This window comes from Ovis aries, chromosome 22, assembly GCF_016772045.2.
Source record: "Ovis aries strain OAR_USU_Benz2616 breed Rambouillet chromosome 22, ARS-UI_Ramb_v3.0, whole genome shotgun sequence".
Classification (NCBI taxonomy): Eukaryota; Metazoa; Chordata; class Mammalia; order Artiodactyla; family Bovidae; genus Ovis; species Ovis aries.
Genome location: NC_056075.1, coordinates 35,980,426 through 36,001,724, shown reverse-complemented (window position 1 = coordinate 36,001,724; position 21,299 = coordinate 35,980,426). Strand labels below are relative to the sequence as shown.

Sequence of the window (21,299 nt, the reverse complement as noted above, 5' to 3'; positions counted from 1 at the left end):
GATGTCCCCTAGACTGCTCCTTTGACTTTCACAGTGACCCAGAAGTAGCCAATGCGGGCCACGTTACCCTCCCCAGTTTACAGTTAGAGCTCATCATGGCGAGATGCAGTTTTCTGGGACTGAGCAGGTCCTAGGGATGGGGGTGAAGGAATCCACCCTGGGGAAGAACAGCTGTGCTGACTGAGAGTTCAGGAGCCTGGATCCTGGCTGGGACTCTGACTGACAAGCAGGGCAAGATCCTCCACCTGTAAAGTCCAGGGTTGAACCAGCCAGTGGAGGGAAAGGCTACTGCCAGGCTCCAATGCGATTTGTGACCCATCTCTATATGAGCCTGTACTTGCCTGGGCAGGCTTCCTGAGATGATTCTTCCTGCCCTCCTTTATGATAGAGAGGGCAAGCATCCCTTCTCAGTCAGTGATACCCAAAGGGAGGATGGTTCCATGTTGCACAGTTGATGGGTGACCTTAGGAGCAGGGGTAAAAATCTTGAGTTGGCTTTGGTAAACCGTATAGCTAGTTGGGGGCGGGGATCAGAGAGAGAAAGAGTGCGGCTAAAATATGCGGTGATAGAACAAACACATGCAGTGGGTGATAATGAAAACATTCTTTCTTACAGCGTGATTATGAAAAGGATGGTCTCGCTGGGGCTTCCAGCCACATAACCACAAAATCAATGGCTGCTCCTCCAAGCTGCGGTCTGAGCCCACTGCTGGCCCTGGTGGTAACTGCCCTGTCCACGCTATTGTCTTTATCTTTGGCCGAAGCATCGTAGCTGCATTTACAGAACCACATGGACATGTGAAAAGACAAAAACCGAGTTATCTGTTTCCTGTCCTCTTGTATATCCGAAATTCCAGTTTTAGGAGCTCGGTGGAGACACTGCTAAAACAGTTTCATCCAACTGGAACTTTTTTCTTTCTTTCTTTCTTTTTTTTTTTCTAAGAAAGCTTCTTGTGATCCTTAAGGCTTTTGTGGGATCCCCCGATTCAGTGCTACATTCCACACTCAGAAGGCTTTGGGGCATGCTGGATTGTGAAGAGATGGTTTGTTGTTGATGTTGTTGTCCACTGTAAAGCGGACTGGAGCCTTGGCTTTCAAGATCCTGATAAGGATGATGATTTTTAACAGTTTCACTCTGGTCTTGACTAGCTAGAGAAGGAGTCGGTATTCCTAAAGAATCTTCTATATCTCATGGAATAGGTTTGCTTTCTGATGGCATGACCCTACCACGGCAGTGGTACGTGGAAGCCAAACTTTTTTTGGCACAAAGCGAAGATTCTCATCATGACAATCTTGATGGACTTTGTGCAAACAAGCTTGTACCAGTGTTCTTTCTATATGTACTAGCGTTTTCCACGCTAATGTTTATGTACAGTAAACAGCTCTGCACTCTCTTACGAAAACAACAAAAAAAAAACACCTGCCACGTTCATTGTGTCTGTCTCCTAGTCAAAATAGAGAATGAGAGTGGTGTGAGACCTCACAGAACCTTGAGCATTGAGACAGTCTCCAAAGCCTTACTTGAGTGAGAAGCCCTTACATTAACAAGAGTCAAATATAGCTGAAGCATCATTCTAATAATCTTTACATGTATGAGGTTATATGTAGAAAAAAATTTTACTACTAAATGATTTCAACTATTGACTTTCTATATTTTGAAAGTAATGATATTGTCTTCATTTTTTTTTACCGGTGGTTTAATACAAAATACATGGAGCTTGTTTTCCTCTCATAAGTAGCATTAGCTTCGATGTTGACTTCTCGAAGACAGGTCTTCAACAGCAGACTCTGAGGAGCCTCATGCTTTAGCAGAAAGCTCTGCATCATGTTACTGTGGACAGGCAGCAGGAAATAGAGAGGCCAGGCATTGTCTTTTATCATTTCTGGAAACACAAGCGTGCATACCTGTGGGAAAACTGGTGGCTACTCATCAATGTTCTACAAACTCTACAAATGGCACCGTTGCCAGTTGACACGAACCAGGACCTTGGTTTTCACATTACCTGACAGTGGCAGCTTTGACTGGGACAGGAGACAGGACGTGCTGCCCTGTCTTCTGAAGCAGATCCGTGCCCAGGGTACACAGCTCTTTTCCTAAGGATTGTCTTGACTTTCAGCTGTGATGGCTTGGCCGCTCTGTGGATCGGTTTGGTCTGAAGTCATCAGATATCTGCTCGCACTGTGCTCTGTGTCCTCCGTGATAGACTGTGACTGACTCTGCGAAAAGGAAAAAAAGTTTGGGGGATCAAGAGAGTCACAGTCACCATTAGGTCCATGGAGATAAGTTGGCCCAGAGACACAGAAAAGGGACTCTGGATATAAGGCATCTGACTTGTTAACTGCACGTCTCTTCCATCATTCTCTTCCTTCAGTGAATAGCCCCGAAAGTGCACTTCTGAAGTCTGGTTGAAATGGTGAGATTTGAAATCTACAAGGATCGAGTGCTAGTAGCCACGTTTCTTTGCAACTGAACAGAGGCGAGGAAATTCCACCCAATAGAGTGTCCGAAAAGTCGGCTTTCTTCCGACATCAGTGGAGTGGATGGAGGAGGAAACCCTCAGTGCCCATTTCATCCTGATTCCCTTTGCCCACGGATGTTTGCCTTGTAAGAATTAATCCAGTTACTAGGGCGGGAAATCTGTTAAACCCAAGATGAAGGCATAGTCTTTTAGCTCTGTTGGTGTTTGAAGTACATTTATATCCAAATGTTAATAAACATAAATGTATAATACTAAGTACCGAGTTTTTTCACTTCAAAATGTTTTCAAGGGAAATTCATCAAACAAATTCGATTAGTGAAAGGTTTCATAAAGACTCGTACTTTGAATAAACACATTAAATGTGTTGAAATACTTGGAATTCCAGTCATCTGTGAAAACATATCTCTTCAGAGCATATTTTGTTTTAATTAAGGTATCTGTGTATCTACATTGGACTAATTGCATAGAGGTCTGATTCTATGTAATCTACTGTAGAAAGCTATTGATTACTTCTGTAATAAACAGCATCTCTAATTAGCTTCAGATGACCAAAGAGGAAATGGAAGTTACCAGAGCTAACAAGGGTAGCCTTCAGTGAAGAATGCGTGGATGTGCAACACATAAATTAAATTGTAAACAGCCTCATCTTTCACCAACATAGATCGCATTTTTCTTCAGAGATAGAAGCACATGAGAGTTACCAAATCGTCAGCCTGAAAATAAATTACCGATCAACAGGGGGAAGGATGTTCCATGACAACTCATTAGAGAGATTCTCAAAAACCCATGCCAGGACTTTCCTGGTGGTCCAGTGGTTAGGACTCTACATTTCCTTTGCATGGAGTGTGGGTTTGATCCCTGATTGGGGGACTAAGATCCCACCTGCTTCTCAGTGTGGCCAAAACAAGAAAAATCATGCCAAGCAAGTGTTTATGCCATTTGGGGTGATCTCAGTTTAACATGGTGACCCAGAAACTCGATCATTTGCCCCAGTACTGGAGCAGGCCAAACCTTTTATCTTCTCTGGCTTCTTTTGGCAGCACTAAAAGCAAAAAATGATTCACTACTTCTGTCCTTCACTGCCCTGCATTGAAGGTGCCACCAAAATCCAAGGACTGTTTGCTGAGGTTTGGGCCTGTTGCAGAAAGCATCTCGTAGTTGATTTTGACAAAACATAAAACAGTAACTTAAATGCATGGAGACCAGTGGCCCCCAAATCAAGTCTAGCCATGTCCCACTCCTTTCAGAGAAGGGGGGAGGATAAAAAGCAAGATTGTGAAAGCACATAGAGTCCACTTGAGATATTGAGTATCTTTGACCAAGAGGTGCTGGAGTAAGTGTTGGGGGTGTTGGAGCATTTAAAATAGAGCACATGAAGGAAGAAGGGCACAATAAAGAGAGGAAATTCAGAATGCCACCCGAATATTTATTTTTCCATATTTGATTTTTTCCAAGGCTCTAGTAGAAGAAGTGTAAGTTGAGAATGACATAGATTATTTTTCATTAAGTATAGCAAACTGTATCCAAAGTGTGATAGGAGTGTTGTTTCCATGTAGAAAAAAAAATTTTTTTTAAAATAATTCTTAATCCTGTAGTAAGAAATGTTTTAGATGCTGTGTCTTCAAGCTCATCAAATGTAGGCCACGGCTCCTCCAGAGCTGCTGTGGCCTTTGATCTGGTCTATATTAAGATTGTTCTATCCTGCACATGCTCCAAGGATGGGTTGTCTCCAGCTGTATCCCCATCCCCCACCTGCCCTTTGTAGTCTAAATCAGACACTCCCAAACACTCCATCTGCTGAGCTGGGGAAGTGGAGGAGCGGAAGCATTTCTGAATCAGTGTTAAGTGCTTGGGAAAAGAGATGTAAGAGCAGTGGGAGTTTATATAATTAGCAAATTATTTTCTTAGAATCCAGCTAACATGTATTTCTGTTGTTATTATTTACAAAATAGTGGCCTCCAAGGAGCTGTCTTTTGGAAAATAAGTTTTCATTCATGTAGTCAGGCATGCACGACTTATTTAAGTCAATAAACTGCAGGGCCAGAAAATGCCTGTTTAAATGAATGCGCAGTTTCTCATTCTCTTTCAAACTGTCCATGATCTCTTGGATTCATACACCCCTGATCTTTGTTGCTCCTGCTCTTTGATTAAACAAATGAGACCATGTCAGACCCACCGTTTCAAGAACGACCCCAAAGCAATGACAACACACAAGAGCGAGTTATCAACGGCCTGAACGTGATGTTGGCCAAAGGGCCTGTCTGCCCTGAGCCTGGAGGGTTTGAAGAGATGGAGCAAAGATCAAGGTGCCGCTGCTATGGCTGAATGGAGCATGCCATCTGATCCCAATAGGAAACTTGTCCCAACCAAACAGCCAGAGTTCCCTGAATTAGATACAGTGCCTTTGCAGAAAGCAAGCCAGAGCTAATATCTCGAGGACAGAGGAAGAAATTCCTTTTTAGAAATTCTTAAACAACAAAACAGCTGGGAATTTCATTAGACACCCTTACAAGCTATGTAAGCTCTCCTCCCTAAGATAAGCATCTTGTGTGTTTATCTGATACTTCTTGACTTTGACACAGCTTTTATTCTCAAGTGACCATTTGTTTGAAGTCTGTCGTCTAGGATTTTCAAGACGACTATACCTCTAAACTTCATTCTCATTGCAGAGGCCTTAAATCTGTGCATTTGGCCACTGCCTCCATCCTGGGATGTATTCAGTGAGACACCTCATTGCCCAAGGGTCATTAATTTAAGATACCAGCTGATTCCCTTTTCTTGCATACTGATTACTGATAACCCCAGTCCCCACCCTTGTTACTTATTGCCCAAGTAATTAACAGAGTCCCTTCCTATCAGTTCTTCATTGTAATCATTCTAAATTTAGTCCTACCCAAATTAATTCCTGTTCAGTCAGATGCTGGTTCCACACGTAACCCTGGCTTTTTGAAGCCGGAGAAGTCTCTCTGAGGAGCCAGGCGATTTGAAGATGATGCTAATCCCGGAGTAGAAAGTTCAGCCAGCCCTCTCCCGGAGCTCCCTCTTCTGAACTCTGGGATTGTCTTGTCAGCTGCATCCCTTTGTGGCTCCCAGAGCTCTTTGTCGAGCTTCTCCTCCCTCCCGGAGATAGCCCGGGCTCGTTCAGCGGGCTGCACCACCTGCACTTCTGATTGCTCTGAGACCCAGCCCGGAGGGGTGGGGAAGGCACGCAAGCCCTGTTTCAATAAACTGCCTGCAGAGAACGCAGCGTGCTCACAGCCATGGCGCTCCCAGCCCCCTGAGGACTCCAGGCTCATTTGACCAGCACAGCTGTGACTTCGGCGATCTGCTGCTGCCAGGTGCCCGTTTCAGCATCTTGTCCCACTGCCACGGGGAGTTTATTTTTGCGCAAGGGCAGCTGCCAAACCCAGCACCAGCATCAATAGAAGGTTTTCTCCGATTTTTTTCTCTTCATCCCAGGCCCAGCTTTCTTACCCATCCCTGTTTTTCATTTTGCAGAAAATGCCAAGGGATTGGCCATAGACCATCACCTCCTTCTTTCTAACTTTTTTTTCTGTTCGCCTTACCAGCTTCCCTAGCAGAAACTATGACCCATAGTAGGAAGTGAAACACTGCTGGGTAAACGAAAAACTTCAGGATGTCAAAGGATTTCCTCTGTAATACAGTAGTCGAGACTGGACCATTTAACATCCTCTTGCAGCCATGGAGATGCTGCAAGGTATCCTCCTGAAGCTATTGAGGGTGACCTGGGAGAAAGGGTGAAATAAAACATTAGAGTCAAAGTGACTCTCAATCTGTCTGCTGCATTTTCTGCTGAGAGATGAAAACCTAGCATTTGTCCCCAGGAAAAGCTGAGCGAGATGGGCCAGCATCACCGGAAAGGAAGGACAGGACTCCACATGGGGTGGACTTCGTGGGAAATTAGCCAGTGAGTCTGCTGATGTTTTAACCTTGCCTCAAGTGCAGGATGCTGGCAAGAAAGATGGCCCATTCCGCCAGTCTTGACCAACCCCAGGGATGCAGCCTCTGCCAGCATCCTGAGAAGCAAACTCAGGTGCTGAACAATTCAGCTTGTGTGTGGAGCATCTACTGTGCTTGAATGAACCATCATTTGGAGCCAAAGCTAAGTTGAGAATCCAAGGCCCTCTGACAGCCGCTTAAGGGAACAACCATCATTTCCAGATTGGCATAATCTTTCACTCTGATATCTCTTGGAGAATCTGAATTGTCTATGTAGATAGTCCATAAAGCTGTTTTTCAGACTCAGTCTGTAAGAGGTGAGTCTCAGTCCACATGTCTACAACCCACCCATTATGAAGAAGGCAGATATATCCACCCTCAGCCTGTACCCAAAAGGCCACATGGAAAATCCAATGGAGTCACCCCTCTGAGCCTCCAGGGACTGTGAGCATGGAGCATGGCCAGATCCACAGGTCAGTGGAAGTCCCAGCTGCCAGGCATCAACCATGGTGCAATGGGAATGGGAGACCCCAGAGCTGTCCGCCAAACACAAATCTTAGAACTAGCGAAGAGCAGAATGAGAAATCAGAACACCCAGTGGATGCCCTGGGTGTAAGGCTGTTAGAAGTCAATAAAAGCCTGCCACCTGTCACCAGGCTGGCAGGATGTCTGCATGGGTCCAGGTGAAGGTACTCTGGGCTCTCTGGGCCCAGCAGCACTTAAAGCGCCATCTATAAAGCTCCCATGCTATTTCTGTGTCACAAGTGCTGCAGGGCTGGGTGATCCAGCTTTATCTTCCTGGTGTGCAAAGCGTGCTTGGTCTAGAATTTGGTTTTGTATTTTTTAGCTTTAGCTGAAGGCATTTCTAAAATGTGGGGGGAGAAAAAGAGAATGGAAACGATAGAACCAAATCACAGATTGCCTGCCTGATTTGGCTGTCGTCTTCTGGTAATCAGACATTCCTGATGTGTTTTTCTGGATTCAGAAAGAGCTGATTGTCCTCAGAGGGTTGAAGGAGTGGTTTCAGAAACCTGAAATCCAGGGCCTTAGAGTTCTCCTAATTATCTGTCTTTTCTCTTTTTCTCCCTTCTCTCCCCCAAGGGAGGTGGGCAAACACTTTTTAAACTGGAGTTTGCTTTAAAGAGTTTTCTCATCCTCTGTGCATTTCCCCTTGATATTGAAATTATTTTCTCTTGTTTAATCCAGCTCCTGCTGAGAAGCCCTGTGAGCTGTAGGAAGTGGGGCTGTTTTGCTGTGTCTTTTGAATGGTGTTGCATTTTTACTCTTAACCGGAGGGTACATCTCAGTTATGTTAGTTCTATTTCACGCAAGTTAACGGAAGGATTCTGGGTTTTAGGATCATTTTAGAAGTCTGTCCTGGGAGAGGGGTTCAGATACCCAGCCTCATCAGAGCTGGGTTGAGGGGTAGAATGAGCCCTGCGGAAGCCCCCGGTTAGAAGAGGGTATGGATGAGCAGCTTTCTTTCTGGTCTCCTTTTCACATTGTGTGTTTCCTGAGTTTTTCACATGTAGAAGATAACGTGTTTATTTCATCATCTCATGTATGTGCTTCCTGAGGAGCCTGGATGTTCTCCTGGGGTCCTTCCCACGCAGCTTCCTCATACATTTGGCGCCTTGCTTTATCACCACCACCCACGCAAGACCATCTCCATGCAGAAGTACACCTTTTGTTCTTTGGACTTTTGGAAGTAGCTTTGTGATATTTGAATTTTCTGTTAGCATATTGCTCAAGCATTGCAGAATGTATGAACGGAGTCCCTTCAACCATCTCCCCTGCCCCAGAATATCCTAATAAACGTTGTTTTCTTTATTCTTTTTTTTTAAGTGATTATCATTGTGCCTTTTTCTTTTATTGTAATTCATTGGAAAGTGATACTGAAATCTCCCAACACTAGAAGTCCCCAGTGTCATGACATCAAGGGGTTTCTGGTCCTATGCATTGTAAGATGTTTAGCAGCATCCCTGGTCTCTACCCACAGATGCCAGAGGCTGCCTCTCCCTTCCGCCAAAGACACTGTAAGTCCCTGGCAGGGGGCGGCAGCAAATGTCCAACATCACCACTTGTTGAAGCCACAGTTTTAGACCCAACCTAATAGCTCCTTTGTGCTATATCGTGAGGAACCTGGTTCTAGTGTGAGGCCACAGCTGATATTTATCTCGTGTCTTCAATGTGCAGTTTTTTAAGAGGATAAGGTTGGTGGGTTCTCTGGTTACCATCACACATGTATTAAATTATTTGTGAAAAGAAAGTGAAGTTGCTCAGTCGTGTCTAACTCTTTGTGACCCCATGGACTATAGCCTACCAGGCTCCTCCATCCATGGTCTTTTCCAGGCAAGAGTACTGGAGTGGGTTGCCATTTCCTTCTCCAGGCCGTCTTCCTGACCCTGGGATCGAACCTGGGTCTCCCGCATTGCAAGCAGCCGCTTTACCATCTGAGCCACCAGGGAAACTTGGTAAATTATTTGTATTCAGTTACAAATTGTAAATATTTTGATAAAAACTAAAGACGGAATTTCAGCAAACTCCAGGAGATAGTGGAGGACAGAAGAGCCTGGAGTGCTACAGTCGAAAAGAATTGAACACGACTTAGTGCTCAACAGCAACTGAGACAGAGCAGACCATTTTCGGCATGTGGGATTTTAGTTTCCGGACCAGGGATCAAATCCACACCTGCTTCAGTGGAGGCACAGAGTCTTAACCACAGGCCCACCAGGGAAGTTCGCGAGGGCCATTTTCTTATTTCCAGCTTCTAACTCAGCGCTGGGGCAAGGAGGAATCACTTTATATCACATGAGGCTGGATTTTTATCATGATCATGGTTGCTCAAAATATGACTTCCTCACTTCCCTGGGAAAATTATTTCTGGTACCAAATCACCACCTGGCTTGTTTAAGATAAATTATTAAAACCCAAATCACAGCAATTAATATCACCGTTGTTATTTGCTTCAGTCTAAAAGCTGTAGCCCACTCAACACCAAGAAGACCTTGCTGTTTGTTAGGACAGAGAAGGCTGCATTTTGCTTGAGATTCTGTAGAAAATATTTTTATTCTTTGTGAATTTTCATTCAATTGTGTTTTCCTACTCCCTTTCTGAGCTGCTTTCAAATGATCAAGTTTAGGGTGATTTCTGCCAGACTCAATAGTTTGGATTCAAAGTTTGTGAGCCTTTGGAGCTGAGCCTGGTATTTTAAAGATACAAGAAAACCCTAGACCCCAACATCTCATCAGGCTTGGGGCAGCCTGATCAAAACTCCAAGCTCAGTCTGAGACCAGCAGCAGCAGGCTGGCCCCCCCAGGAAGGACAGAACTCTGCCATCCCCTGAATCACCAAACAGAAAAGGGGAGGGAGACCTCAAGCCTCCTCCAGCAGTTCTTAGTATTCTAATCATCTCCTGAATACAACCAAATCCCCAGCATGCAGGTGATAGAAATTTTAGGAGCTGGAACAAGCAATGACTAATAAAACCCTGAGAGAAATACCAAGAAAGTGAATAAAAGCGGTGACAGAAACAAGATACAAGACTGCTTGTGTTTGGTGAAATAAATAAAGCATAAACGAAACACAATGATGTGAAAGATATGAGAGGGGTATCCATAAAAGTCACATAAACTGGCGGTGCTGCTGCCCTGATGGGTTTTATCCTTGAGAAGGTTTCTCCCTTCCCGGCTGGTAGACAAAGACTTCACCGTGTTTCAGAGATAAAGTGAGCGCCTGGCCTGAAAAAACCTTGGGTGGGTACATTAAAAGGGGCAATCTTTTTCTAGAAAACCATTTGCCGATACATATCATAATTTAACATCCACATCCTCTTTGAGCCAACAGTTCCACTGCAAGGAGTTTACCCTGCATTCTTACACGGAGTGCCAAGATACATGCAAAAAGATGTTCATGGCAGGATAATTTGCAGTAGCAAAGCGCTTGAAACAATTTGATGTCTATCAACAGTGAACTGGTAAAGGAACTCAGTGCATTTGGATAAGGGGATATTAGGGCACCTGATGCAAAGAGCCAACTCATTGGAAAAGACTCTGATGCTGGGAAAGATTGAGGGCAGGAGGAGAAGGAAAGGACAGAGGATGAGATGGTTGGATGGTATCACCGACTCGATGCACGTGAGTTTGAACAAACTCCAGGGGATGGTGAGGGACAGGGAAGCTTGGCGTGCTGCTGCTGTTCAAGGGGTCGCAAAGAGTCAGACATGACTGAGTGACTGAACAACAATGCAGCTATTTTTAAAATTAGATGCACATCTACTGAAAAGGAAAGTGGTCTGTGGTATATGTTAAGTAAAAAGCAAAGGTACAGAACAATGAAAACACAGTCCTATTTGTATACATTTAAAAACATGATAGATAGATGATATATAGGTAAGACATGATAGATAGAAGATGTAAATAGGTGGATAGATAAATAGACGATGAATAGATGGATGGATGGATATTACCTAGATTCAGCATTTTTACCATGTCTGGATATTATTTTTACCGATAGTGTTAAAGAAGAAAAGAATAAAGTAAGCTGAGATGTGCAGTGGCTGGAAACCAGCTCAGGGTTTGGCCCCCACCCTTCGGAAGAAAGAGGCGGGTGCAGCCTTGCCTCAGCCCACACTCAGGACTGGAGTTTTTCTACTGTGTCCAGCAAAGCCCCACAGAGCCCAAGAGGCAGTGCGCATCCGCGCTGCAGAACCTCTTTAGAGATGAATTGCCACAGTTTGGGGAAGAAGCACCTCAGAGGTGCTGTGTATACTGTGTGCATAAGAGGATTTTTAAATTAATTCCTCTGTGGCTGGTGACATGGGATGAAGTCCTCTCTGTGCAGGGCCTATCCAGCCAAGGGGAGGCTGGGTTAGCTCTTCTGGTGACAAGAGTGTCAAGGGTTTGCCCACCCTGCACTGTGGATAGTGCCCTCAGAATGCTCAGGACAATAATGGCCTGGTGGGACTGGATGCTCACCACGTGTCCCCCAGACTAGGATGGATGGGCTCTGTGCATGGGATCTCATTCAGTCCTCACAGTAACTCCTAGATAGAATTAATCTCATGTTGCTGCAAAAGCCACTGAGGCTCAGAGAGGGTGAATGACTGATGCCAAGTCACACAGCCAAGGGAAAGCTGGACAGGAATTCAGATTTTCCAGGGCTGCGCCCATTCAAACTCTTCTCTACCCTCCAGCCTGTTGGGGAAAAGTCTCCTGGATTCTGAGTAGGAAAGCTCACAGACCCACGCACATTCTCACTTCATTTCCCTCCACCCACACTGGAGGCCATGTTATGAGAGCAGCCCAAGCTGACATATTGCAGCATGCATTCGTCTTCAAAAGATAATTACATTACCTCCCTCGCCTTAAGGAAAAGAACAGCAGATTAAAAAAGAAATGTGACAAGCCATCTGAGCGCCAGGACCGCTCCCCCAAGAGTCCCACTTCCATCTCGGTCCCTCACTCTAGACGTAAAACCAATTAAAGTCGCTGCAACATACACAGTTAACACCAAGTGACAAAAGCCTGCCTAACTGCTTTCAAGATCTCATTTACCCACAGACTGTGCCCAGAAAAATATGGCTGGCCTGTTACTGTGAAATTTTAGATGTACTTGACCCAGTACCAACTTCGAGGGGCACCCAGGCACCATCCTCAGAACACCACTCCCACCCCCCGCAACCCCCCCAGCTGTCAATGTCAGGGTGGCTGGCTCAGGAAAACCGCTTCATCCCTCATACCCTAAAGTTGACCTCTCCCACTTCTGCCCCATGACTGGAAGATGTGCGGGGAGAGAGAGCCAGTGGCTTTAGCAGCTGCCTTTATCTTATCTCAGGCCTAGGGTATCTACTTTCGAAGTGGACAGACCAAGAGTAGTGATGGAAAGTGGGTCTTATTCCTTGACTTGCCAGGATTCCATTCCTACTCCAGGACAGGATCTTCAGAAAATGTTACCCAAATTGAGAAGAAAATGGACAACAGACAGAAAGAAAAAGTGATTTCTGTAATGCATGAGCTTCATCTAGGTTTGCTTCCCTTGAAGTCAATTGAGAATGAATCCCCAGGCCTCTCCCACTAACCGTGGGAACCAGGATCGGAATAGGAAAGAAGCGACTGTGCTCTGATGCGAAGCTCCTTGGTTTTCATTCTTCCGGAACGTTTCTGTCCCTGGGGGACCCTTAGGGTATTCAGATAATATCTCCTTTACCTGCAAGTGCTTTACAGCTTGCCAAGCTCCTTCCATTCTCCCACTGCCAGGTGGGGAGTTGTTGAGCACCTCCATTTTATGGATGTGAAAACAGAAGCCCAGAAAGGTCTTTATCCTGCAAGTGGTAGAGAAGCCCCCCACCCCACCCCCGCCAGTTGTCACTCAGCTCCGCCTCCCACAACATGACCTTCTCCTTAGCTTCCCTTCTCCTTTGCTGGCATCTTCCCACTCACTGGGGAACTGCAAACTGTTTGGACTATCAGCTTTTGCCGAGCACATCTAGAGTTGTTTTTTTTTTTCTAATTCCACTGAGTTTTTCAAGGCAATTTTTAAAGGGTATTAAGTGTTCTTCTGTAATCTGTGCTGTGTGCTTAGTCGCTCAGTCATGTCCGATTCTTTGTGACCCCATGGACTGTAGCCTGCCAGGCTCTTCTGTGCATGGAATTCCCCAGGCAATAGTACTGGAGTGGATTGCCATGCCCTCCTCCAGGGGATCTTCCCAACCCAGGGATCGAACCCAGGTCTTCTGCATAGCAGACGGATTCTTTACTGTCTGAGCCACCAGGAAAGCCTAAGAACACGAGTGGGTGGCCTATCCTTTCTCCATGGGATCTACCCAACCCAGGAATCGAATCGGGATCTCCTGCATTGCAGGCGGGTTCTTTAACAGCTGAGCTACCAGGGAAGCACTCTTCTGTAATCCAAAACCTTCGCACCCATCTGCTAGGCAATCTGTGCTCTTCCCTTACTCTGAAGCCTCGGCCATGGTGGACCAACAGATGAAGAAGAGGCAGGGGAGGGTGGCCTCTGTTCCAGGGATGGTGGCAACCTCAATAAAATGTCTCAAGGTTGCACACCCCGTGGTAGGTGGCGATGAGGGCAGTGCCGATGCTGCCCACTGGTGGACCCTGTTATCTCTAGGTGTTGATGAGCTGGCCTTGCCTCACCCGGCAGGGAGCCCCCATGCCCAGCGTGGCTGCATCCTCAGAACTCAGCGCTTGCATAAAACCACAAAGCCCAGGGATGAGCTGGAAACTCCAGATCTGTCTCTGGCCCCAGATCCCAGCCCCTCCCGTATCGAGCCCATTTCTAGTCTCGTCCCTGCTTGCTCCTTGCCTTTTCCTATCTTCAGTAGAAGACGTGTGTTTCCTTGTGCCCTTCATTTATTGAGCACTAATACTGACCCTCTTTTTGGATCTTTCAAGCAGCCCTGAAACGAGAGCTGCTGTCCCAGTTTTGCTGATGAAGAAATCGCCTCAGGGGTTAGGTAACATGGCTGGGAGACCCCAGCATTCAAACCCTAGTAGCTCAACTTGAGGGTCTGCCTGATACCAACTGGATATTTATCCTGCAACTGCTTGGCTCCAGAAGCGGCTTCCTGCAAAATCACATCATTTGTCAAAGCCACAGAGGGATTAGATCTTTAAGGAAACCTGAGGTTTTAAATTGGTAATCCTCTGTGATGTGAAAAAACCAACGTATGTGCTTTTATTTATTTATTTTTTCTTAATTTGGGATTTACTGACAGTGAAACAGAACTGTCCTTTAGGCAATGAACAAGGCTGTCATGCAGAGTGAAGTCAGAAAGAGAAAACCAAATATATGTTAACGCATGTACGTGGAATCTAGAAAAATGGTAGAGATGAATCCATTTGCAGGGTAGGAGTAGAACTGCAGATGTAGGGAGTGGATGTATGGACATGGTGGGGTTTGGGCTGAATTGGTAGACTGTGATTGACATAGAAGCATCTATACCATGTGTAAGACAGATAGCTAGTAGGAACCTACTGTCCAGCATAGGAAGTTCAGTTAGCGGCTCTGTGATGACCCAGAGGGGTGGACTGGGGGCTGGGGGAAGACCCAGGAGGGGATATGTGTACACATCCAGCTGACTCACTTTGTTGTGCAGCAGAAACTAACACAGCATTGTAAAGCAACTATACCCTGTTTTCTTAAAACAAGGCATTGAGTGAAATGGTGGCATTTTCATGAGTCTGACTCCAAACTTTGCCTGTGTATCTACACAAGCAGCTCCCCTGCCCACAAAGGCTCAGTCTCTGTTCCTCTGTTCTGTCTTGCTGCCCTGCCCTCTTTGGCAATTTCATCCTTTGCCCTGGCTTGGCTTCAGTTGCCACCTGGAGTGAGGACCCAGGATGGCTTTCCCTATGCCCTCCCCACCCCCACAGTTTCCGATATTTCCCGCCTCCCTGGGAAGAATGAACCTTCCTCGAACCAGCCTGCCCACAGGGGAGGTTCTCCTCCCTCCAGCTCTTGCAACCCACAGGCTTTTTTGACTTCTGTCAGCCCTACTCGGTACCAGGCATCCTTCCCACAGGGGATGGGTTGGAAGATCTTTTTTGTGTCTGCTCAGTCCTGTCTGACTCTTTGCAGCCCTACGGACTGTACGCACCAGGCTCCTTTGTCCAGGAGATTCTCCAGGCAATAATACTGGAGTGGTTGCCATTTCCTCCTCCAAGGGATCTTACTGAACCGAGGATCGAACCCAAGTCTCTTACATCTCCTACAGGCAGGTTCTTTACCACTGGTGCCACCTGGGTGGCTCAGGTTGGAGGATATGAGAAGAAAAACCTTTCTTCCCATTGGCCCTTACACAGGCAAGGGAAGAGCATTTATGATGGTAAACAAATAAAATGCGAGCTGGCCAGTTCTCTGATCTCCTCATCTGAGAAATAAGGATGATAATACCAGGGAGATGCTGAGGATTACATGAGCTTATTCAGGCAAGGTATTTACAATATGGGCATGCAGTGAAGCACCAAATACATGGGAAGTGCTTATTGAGTTCATGTGTTCAGTCGCTTCAGTCATCTCCAATTCTTTGTGACCCTATGGACAGCAGCCCGCCAGGCTCCTCTGTCCATGGGATTCTCCAGGCAAGATTTCTGGAGTGGGTTGCCATGCCCTTCTCCAGGAGATCTTCCTGACCCAGGGATCAGACTCGTGTCTCTTACGTCTCCTACATTGGCTGGTGAGTTCTTTACCAGCACCACCTGGGAAGCCCATCCTCAGAGGTAAAGTCTAAACATCAAGAAGGCACCAGAAGTGAGTGGGGAATAAGTGCTCCAGGCAGGTGAATGGTGGTGTCAAGGCCAAGAGGTGGGAATGAATGTGGTCAGTCCAGGGAGGCTGGAGGCTGGCATGGAGGGACTGAGGAGAGAGATGGGGAAGCTGGAGATGGGTAGGGACCCTATGCACTAGGAGAGGGCACTGTAGGCAGGAGGTCTTCCATACCCATGAGGCCAGCAAAGGGCCAGAGAGAACAGTCAGGGCCAGTACAGGGCCCATGCAAAGGAGGGTGGGACAGGTTCTGAGGGCAAGAGGAGTGGACGAAATTAGGAGGTAGAAGTCCCTTACTACCATATGTTAGGGGCTTCTCAGGTGGCACTAATGGTAAAGAACCTGCCTGCCAATACTGGAGACAGACACAGGTTCGATCCCTGGGTCGGGAAGATCCCCTGGAGGAGGGCATGGCAGCCCACTCTAGTATTCTTGCCTAGAGAATTCCATGGACAGAGGAGCCTGGCGGTCTAAAGTCCATGTGGTCCCAAAGAGTCAGACAAGACTGAAGTGACTTAGCATGCATGCACCATACATTGGATCCAGCCACGACAAGCTCCTACCCCAGTGATGTGTCTGCACATTTACCCAGCCAGTTGGATGGTGTTGCTCCAGGACTTGACAGAAAAGAGCCACCTCTGCATCTACTCACCTTTTCTCACTTCATCATCATTATATAGAAGCTCATTGATATTCCCTCAATCTGTTATGAAGAGTTAAGAGGGTTTCAAATCTAGTCCAACTCAAAACTAGTTTATTTGCCTTTTATGATGATCGAAATGATGCAAACTGTAAAAAAACCTTATGTTCAACACTCAGTGATATTAATTTTACTTGACTTTATGACTTAAGGTCAAATATGTTAATCAAAGCCGCCATCATTAGCACAGTTTCCTTTTCTATTAAGCGATTATGATCACTTACTATTAATGAGTCGTGAAGTTTTAATAAATTTTTGCTGGTGTGAAATTGCAAAACAGTAATTATGACACATACGGTATGGATGGCTTATTCCACGATGTAAATTTGGTCTAATGTTGGTAAAAATGCAAAAGAACGTTAGGTAATTAATTAGTTGCCTCTATGGAACCAAAATAAGCTTTCACCATGAAGGTAAATGAATGAAAAAATGGAAAGCCTTTTGCTGTTAATTGTGAACTGTTAAACAGTGAGACATAGCCATTCAAAAAGACCCAGTCCACCCCACCCCCAGATGACATCATGACTTAAGCCAGAGGAGAAATAGCTTTGGAAGAATTTCTTGCGTTGAATCAATATTCGGGGCATGGGGCTGATTATATGACCGTATGGGGCAGTATAGGATGGTATGGAGAGGCTTCCCCGGTGGCTCAGCTGGTAAAGAACCTGCCTGCCAATGCAGAAGACTCAAGAGATTTGGGTTCAATCCCTGGGTCAGGAAGATTCCCTGGAGAAGGAAATGGCAACCCACTCCAGTATTCTTGGAGAATTCCATGGACAGAGGAGCCTGTTGGGCTATATCTCGCAGTCAGACTTAACCCACGCATTATCATGGGGCAGGAAGAGGATTTTGAAATAAAATTAAATGTTGATACAAACGGATTGATGGGAATGGGACCAAAGAATCGCCATCTCAAAGCTGAGAGAGGTCCTCTGAGCCTAGGATAGAACCAGAGGCAAGGATCCAACACGCACGTCGGTTTACAGGGCGCACAAGAATCTCCAGGTGTGGGACTTCCCTGGGGGTCCAGTGGCAGTGCAGAGGATGCAGGCTTGATCCCTGGTCAGAGAACTAAGACCCACATGCCTCTGAGCAACTAAGCACACACGCCGCAACTGGAGAGCCCACACGCAGCAAGTGGAGAATCCGTGCACCGCAACGAAAGATCCCTCATGTTGCAACAAAGATCCCACATGCAGCAACTAAGATCCCACGTGCTGCGACTAAGACCCGATGCAGCCTAATTGATTAATTTAAAAAAGAATCCCTGCATAAATATGTTGAAATGCAGATTCCTGGGCCCCCAGGAAGTCTGAAATAAGGTCCCGGCATTTCCACACACTCAGGATGATTCTGATACAGGTCGTATCTGACCCACACTTTGAGATAATGATCTAGCAGTCCAAAGCCACAATTCTGAAAAACAAAGTTAAAATCCTCACTGAGCAAAAACGTATATGTCAGGCCCCCTATGAAGCACTAGATTATAGATTTTCTGGGTTAAATTTATAATCGAATAAGAAAAGCATGAGATGTCTTTAAATAACGAATAGCTTGTCATCTAAGATTTCCTGAACACTTATTCAAAATGTGCCAGCCATAGAGCTGAGGATTTTTTATGCATAATTGGATCTGACTTCACTACAACCCCATTTTACAGATGTGGAAACGGAGATGCAGAAAGATTGAGTTACTTACCCAGTGTCACACAGCCAGCAATACCAAGCTGAGCAGTGGGCTGTATTAGCAGTAGACAGTTTAGACAGGGAAGGAACATAGCTGGAAGTTACCAAAGATACCCCCTGTGACAGCGGCATGCAGCAGGGGTTGGGGTCCCTTTGGAAGGCAGTCACAGTTGTCCAGGGCAGTGACTTTCAAACTGTTCCCCAGAGCTTTGGGGAGAGCCCCAGGGTCAGGGCTAAAGGGGAGGGTTAGGTGTGGCTGCTTTTTCTATTGCCCTCCACTCCACACTCCCCATTTTAACTTATATATTGCCTCTTGGGAAATGCTGTCATATTGAAAGTCTCTGGCTTGGAAAAGCAGGGAAAAAGGCAGCGGATGCAAGGAAGGTTCAGAGATGCTTCCAGGGATAGGACCAGGTAAGGTGGGGTAGGGGGATCATGTTGGATGTCGGGGCCAGGATATTTAACCTGCTGGCAGAGTATTGGTGGAAAAGTCTACCGAGAAGTCAGGCAATTGAATTGGCAGTTAGGAGATGAAGACTCGGTGAAAAGTGAAAAAGTGAAAGTGTTATTTGCTCGGTCATGTCCAGTTCTTTGCAACACTATGGACTAGCCCACCAGGCTCCTCTGTCCCTGGAATTCTCCAGGCAAGAACACTGGAGTGAGTTGTCATTCCCTTCTCCAGGAGAGACTTTGGTAATTGTTTTTTAGCAATCACTGTGGTCAGTGATTCCTCTGGAAGGCAGTGTAGTCAACCAGTTCCACTCAGAGTGAAGCTGAGAAGGACCCCAGCGGCAGGGACAGTCAACCCCCATCTCCCACCCCGGGAGCTCCCCACTGTTGCCCTGCCCGCTTGATAAAACACTCACTGAGTGCGTCGACCACCATCGGCATCTCAGCTACCCTCACGCGGCACCCACCGTATGTCAGGCACTGGGAAAGCGCTTTACATTTCATCTCATTAACTCCTCGAGGCAGCCCATAAGGAAGACATGATGATTCCTCCCATTTTACAGATGAGGATTATAAATGCATCTCTCTGCTGACCTAGCATGTTGAGAAGTGAGCTCCCCAAGCTCATGTTCGTTCTCTCCATCCGTGATGACATGGATAAGACTCGAGCCGTCTTAAGAAATCAATTTTAAAAATAGAGAGCAGCATCGCTTTCACAGTGTAAACTGGATAGAAGGGCCCTGCCTGTTATAATAATTTACAACAACATAAAGGTCATTCAGGCACTTCCCAAAGCTCACCCCATCTTGGAATCACCCTACCCACAAGGAGAGATAGGCTGTCTAAACACAAGAATAAGTTAAGAGTGCTTAGAGACCGGAAGTCCTGGAACTGGGATACAAAAATCTCACTGAAAATGGACGAGATATTTCCTGTTACCACCAAAGACTTTCCCTGGATCACTTCCCTAGGAGCTGATTCTTTCCCCTTAAACATCCCATATGTCAGTACGAACCCATGAGTCCTATAAGAACTTTCTGTTGAGTTCTTCACAACAGGTCTCAGACTTCAGAACGTAGGCATGGAATCCCTGCCCTTCAGATGACTGTCATCCAGGTTTGCCAAGTGTGAGAACCAGACCCCAGCTGGCACGTGCTGCTCCCCATGGTCCTCCCAAATAGGCCCCCCTCTTTTATTCTTGGCAAGACCGTGTCATCTGACCTTCACTTCATTAAGTTTTTCTCAATCTTTACCCTTGTAGGAGGCAAAACTGGTAAGTGAAGACAAGACTGTGCCAACACAGGAATGAAAATAATGAGTTGATATCTGTAATTCAGCAGCTTACTCTCAAGTACTTCAGAACAGAAAAGCTGTTTGTGGCGTCCTTGTCAAAATTTGGGGTAGGTTTGAGATTGTTTTACACAAAGTTTGGAAATCACTGGTGTACAGAATGAATGGGCTGTATATCCAGATTCTGAATTAGATGAGGAAGCCAATCCATCTCCACTTGGCCATGATGAAAGATGCCCCTGCAGACAGACCCAAGATTTTCCATAATGAAAAGATGCTCAACATCACTCATTATTAGAGAAATGCAAATCAAAACCACAATGAGGTACCACTTCACACCAGTCAGAATGGCTGCGATCCAAAAATCTGCAAGCAATAAATGCTGGAGAGGGTGTGGAGAAAAGGGAACCCTCCTACACTGTTGGTGGGAATGCAAACTAGTACAGCCACTATGGAGAACAGTGTGGAGATTCCTTAAAAAATTGCAAATAGAACTACCATATGACCCAGCAATCCCACTTCTGGGCATACACACCGAGGAAACCAGAATTGAAAGAGACACATGTACCCCAATGTTCATCGCAGCACTGTTTATAATAGCCAGGACATGGAAACAACCTAGATGTCCATCAGCAGATGAATGGATAAGAAAGCTGTGGTACATATACACAATGGAGTATTACTCAGCCGTTAAAAAGAATACATTTGAATCAGTTCTGATGAGATGGATGAAACTGGAGCCGATTATACAGAGTGAAGTAAGCCAGAAAGAAAAACACCAATACAGTATACTAACACATATATATGGAATTCAGAAAGATGGCAATGACGACCCTGTATGCAAGACAGCAAAAAAGACACAGATGTGTATAATGGACTTTTGGACTCAGAGGGAGAGGGAGAGGGTGGGATGATTTGGGAGAATGGCATTGTAACATGTATACTATCATGTAAGAATCGAATCGCCAGTCTATGTCCGACGCAGGATACAGCATGCTTGGGGCTGGTGCACGGTGATGACCCAGAGAGATGTTATGGGGAGGGAGGTGGGAGGGGGGTTCATGTTTGGGAACACATGTATACCCGTGGTGGATTCATGTCAATGTATGGCAAAACCAATACAGTATTGTAAAGTAAAATAAAGTAAAAATAAAAATTAAAAAAAAAAAAGATTTTCCGTAGTATGCCCCAAAATATGTTTTAGACAAATAGGGATTCTTGCCTAACATTTTCATGTCATATAACTGTAATAATTTTATCTCAAGATGTCTTTGCAATAGGAAAACTAAGTATCTATCTCATCCATAAAAATACACCATTGAAACATCTATGGAGTGCAATGCTGAGAGTTTCGCCCACCTACCTGAGCAAGTTGCCAAAATTTAATGGCAAGATGTGTGAGTGATGTGAATGGCTGAGGTGGTTTATTAGCCATACAGCAGCTCTTGAT

The 21,299-nt window shown here is 45.7% G+C and overlaps 1 protein-coding gene across 4 annotated transcripts in view; it reads left to right on the top strand.

Annotated features, from left to right (window-relative positions):
• The window catches only part of GFRA1 (GDNF family receptor alpha 1), a 235,843-nt gene extending 227,563 nt beyond the window's left edge, over positions 1–8,280 (top strand). For all 4 annotated transcript variants that reach the window (XM_027960172.3, XM_060404737.1, XM_042238457.2 and 1 more), the window contains one exon: positions 616–8,280. In XM_027960172.3, coding sequence (XP_027815973.1) covers positions 616–771 — 156 coding nt within the window. In that variant the 3' untranslated portion in view covers positions 772–8,280. The remainder of the gene's footprint in view (positions 1–615) is intronic.
• The last annotated feature ends 13,019 nt before the right edge of the window (positions 8,281–21,299 follow it).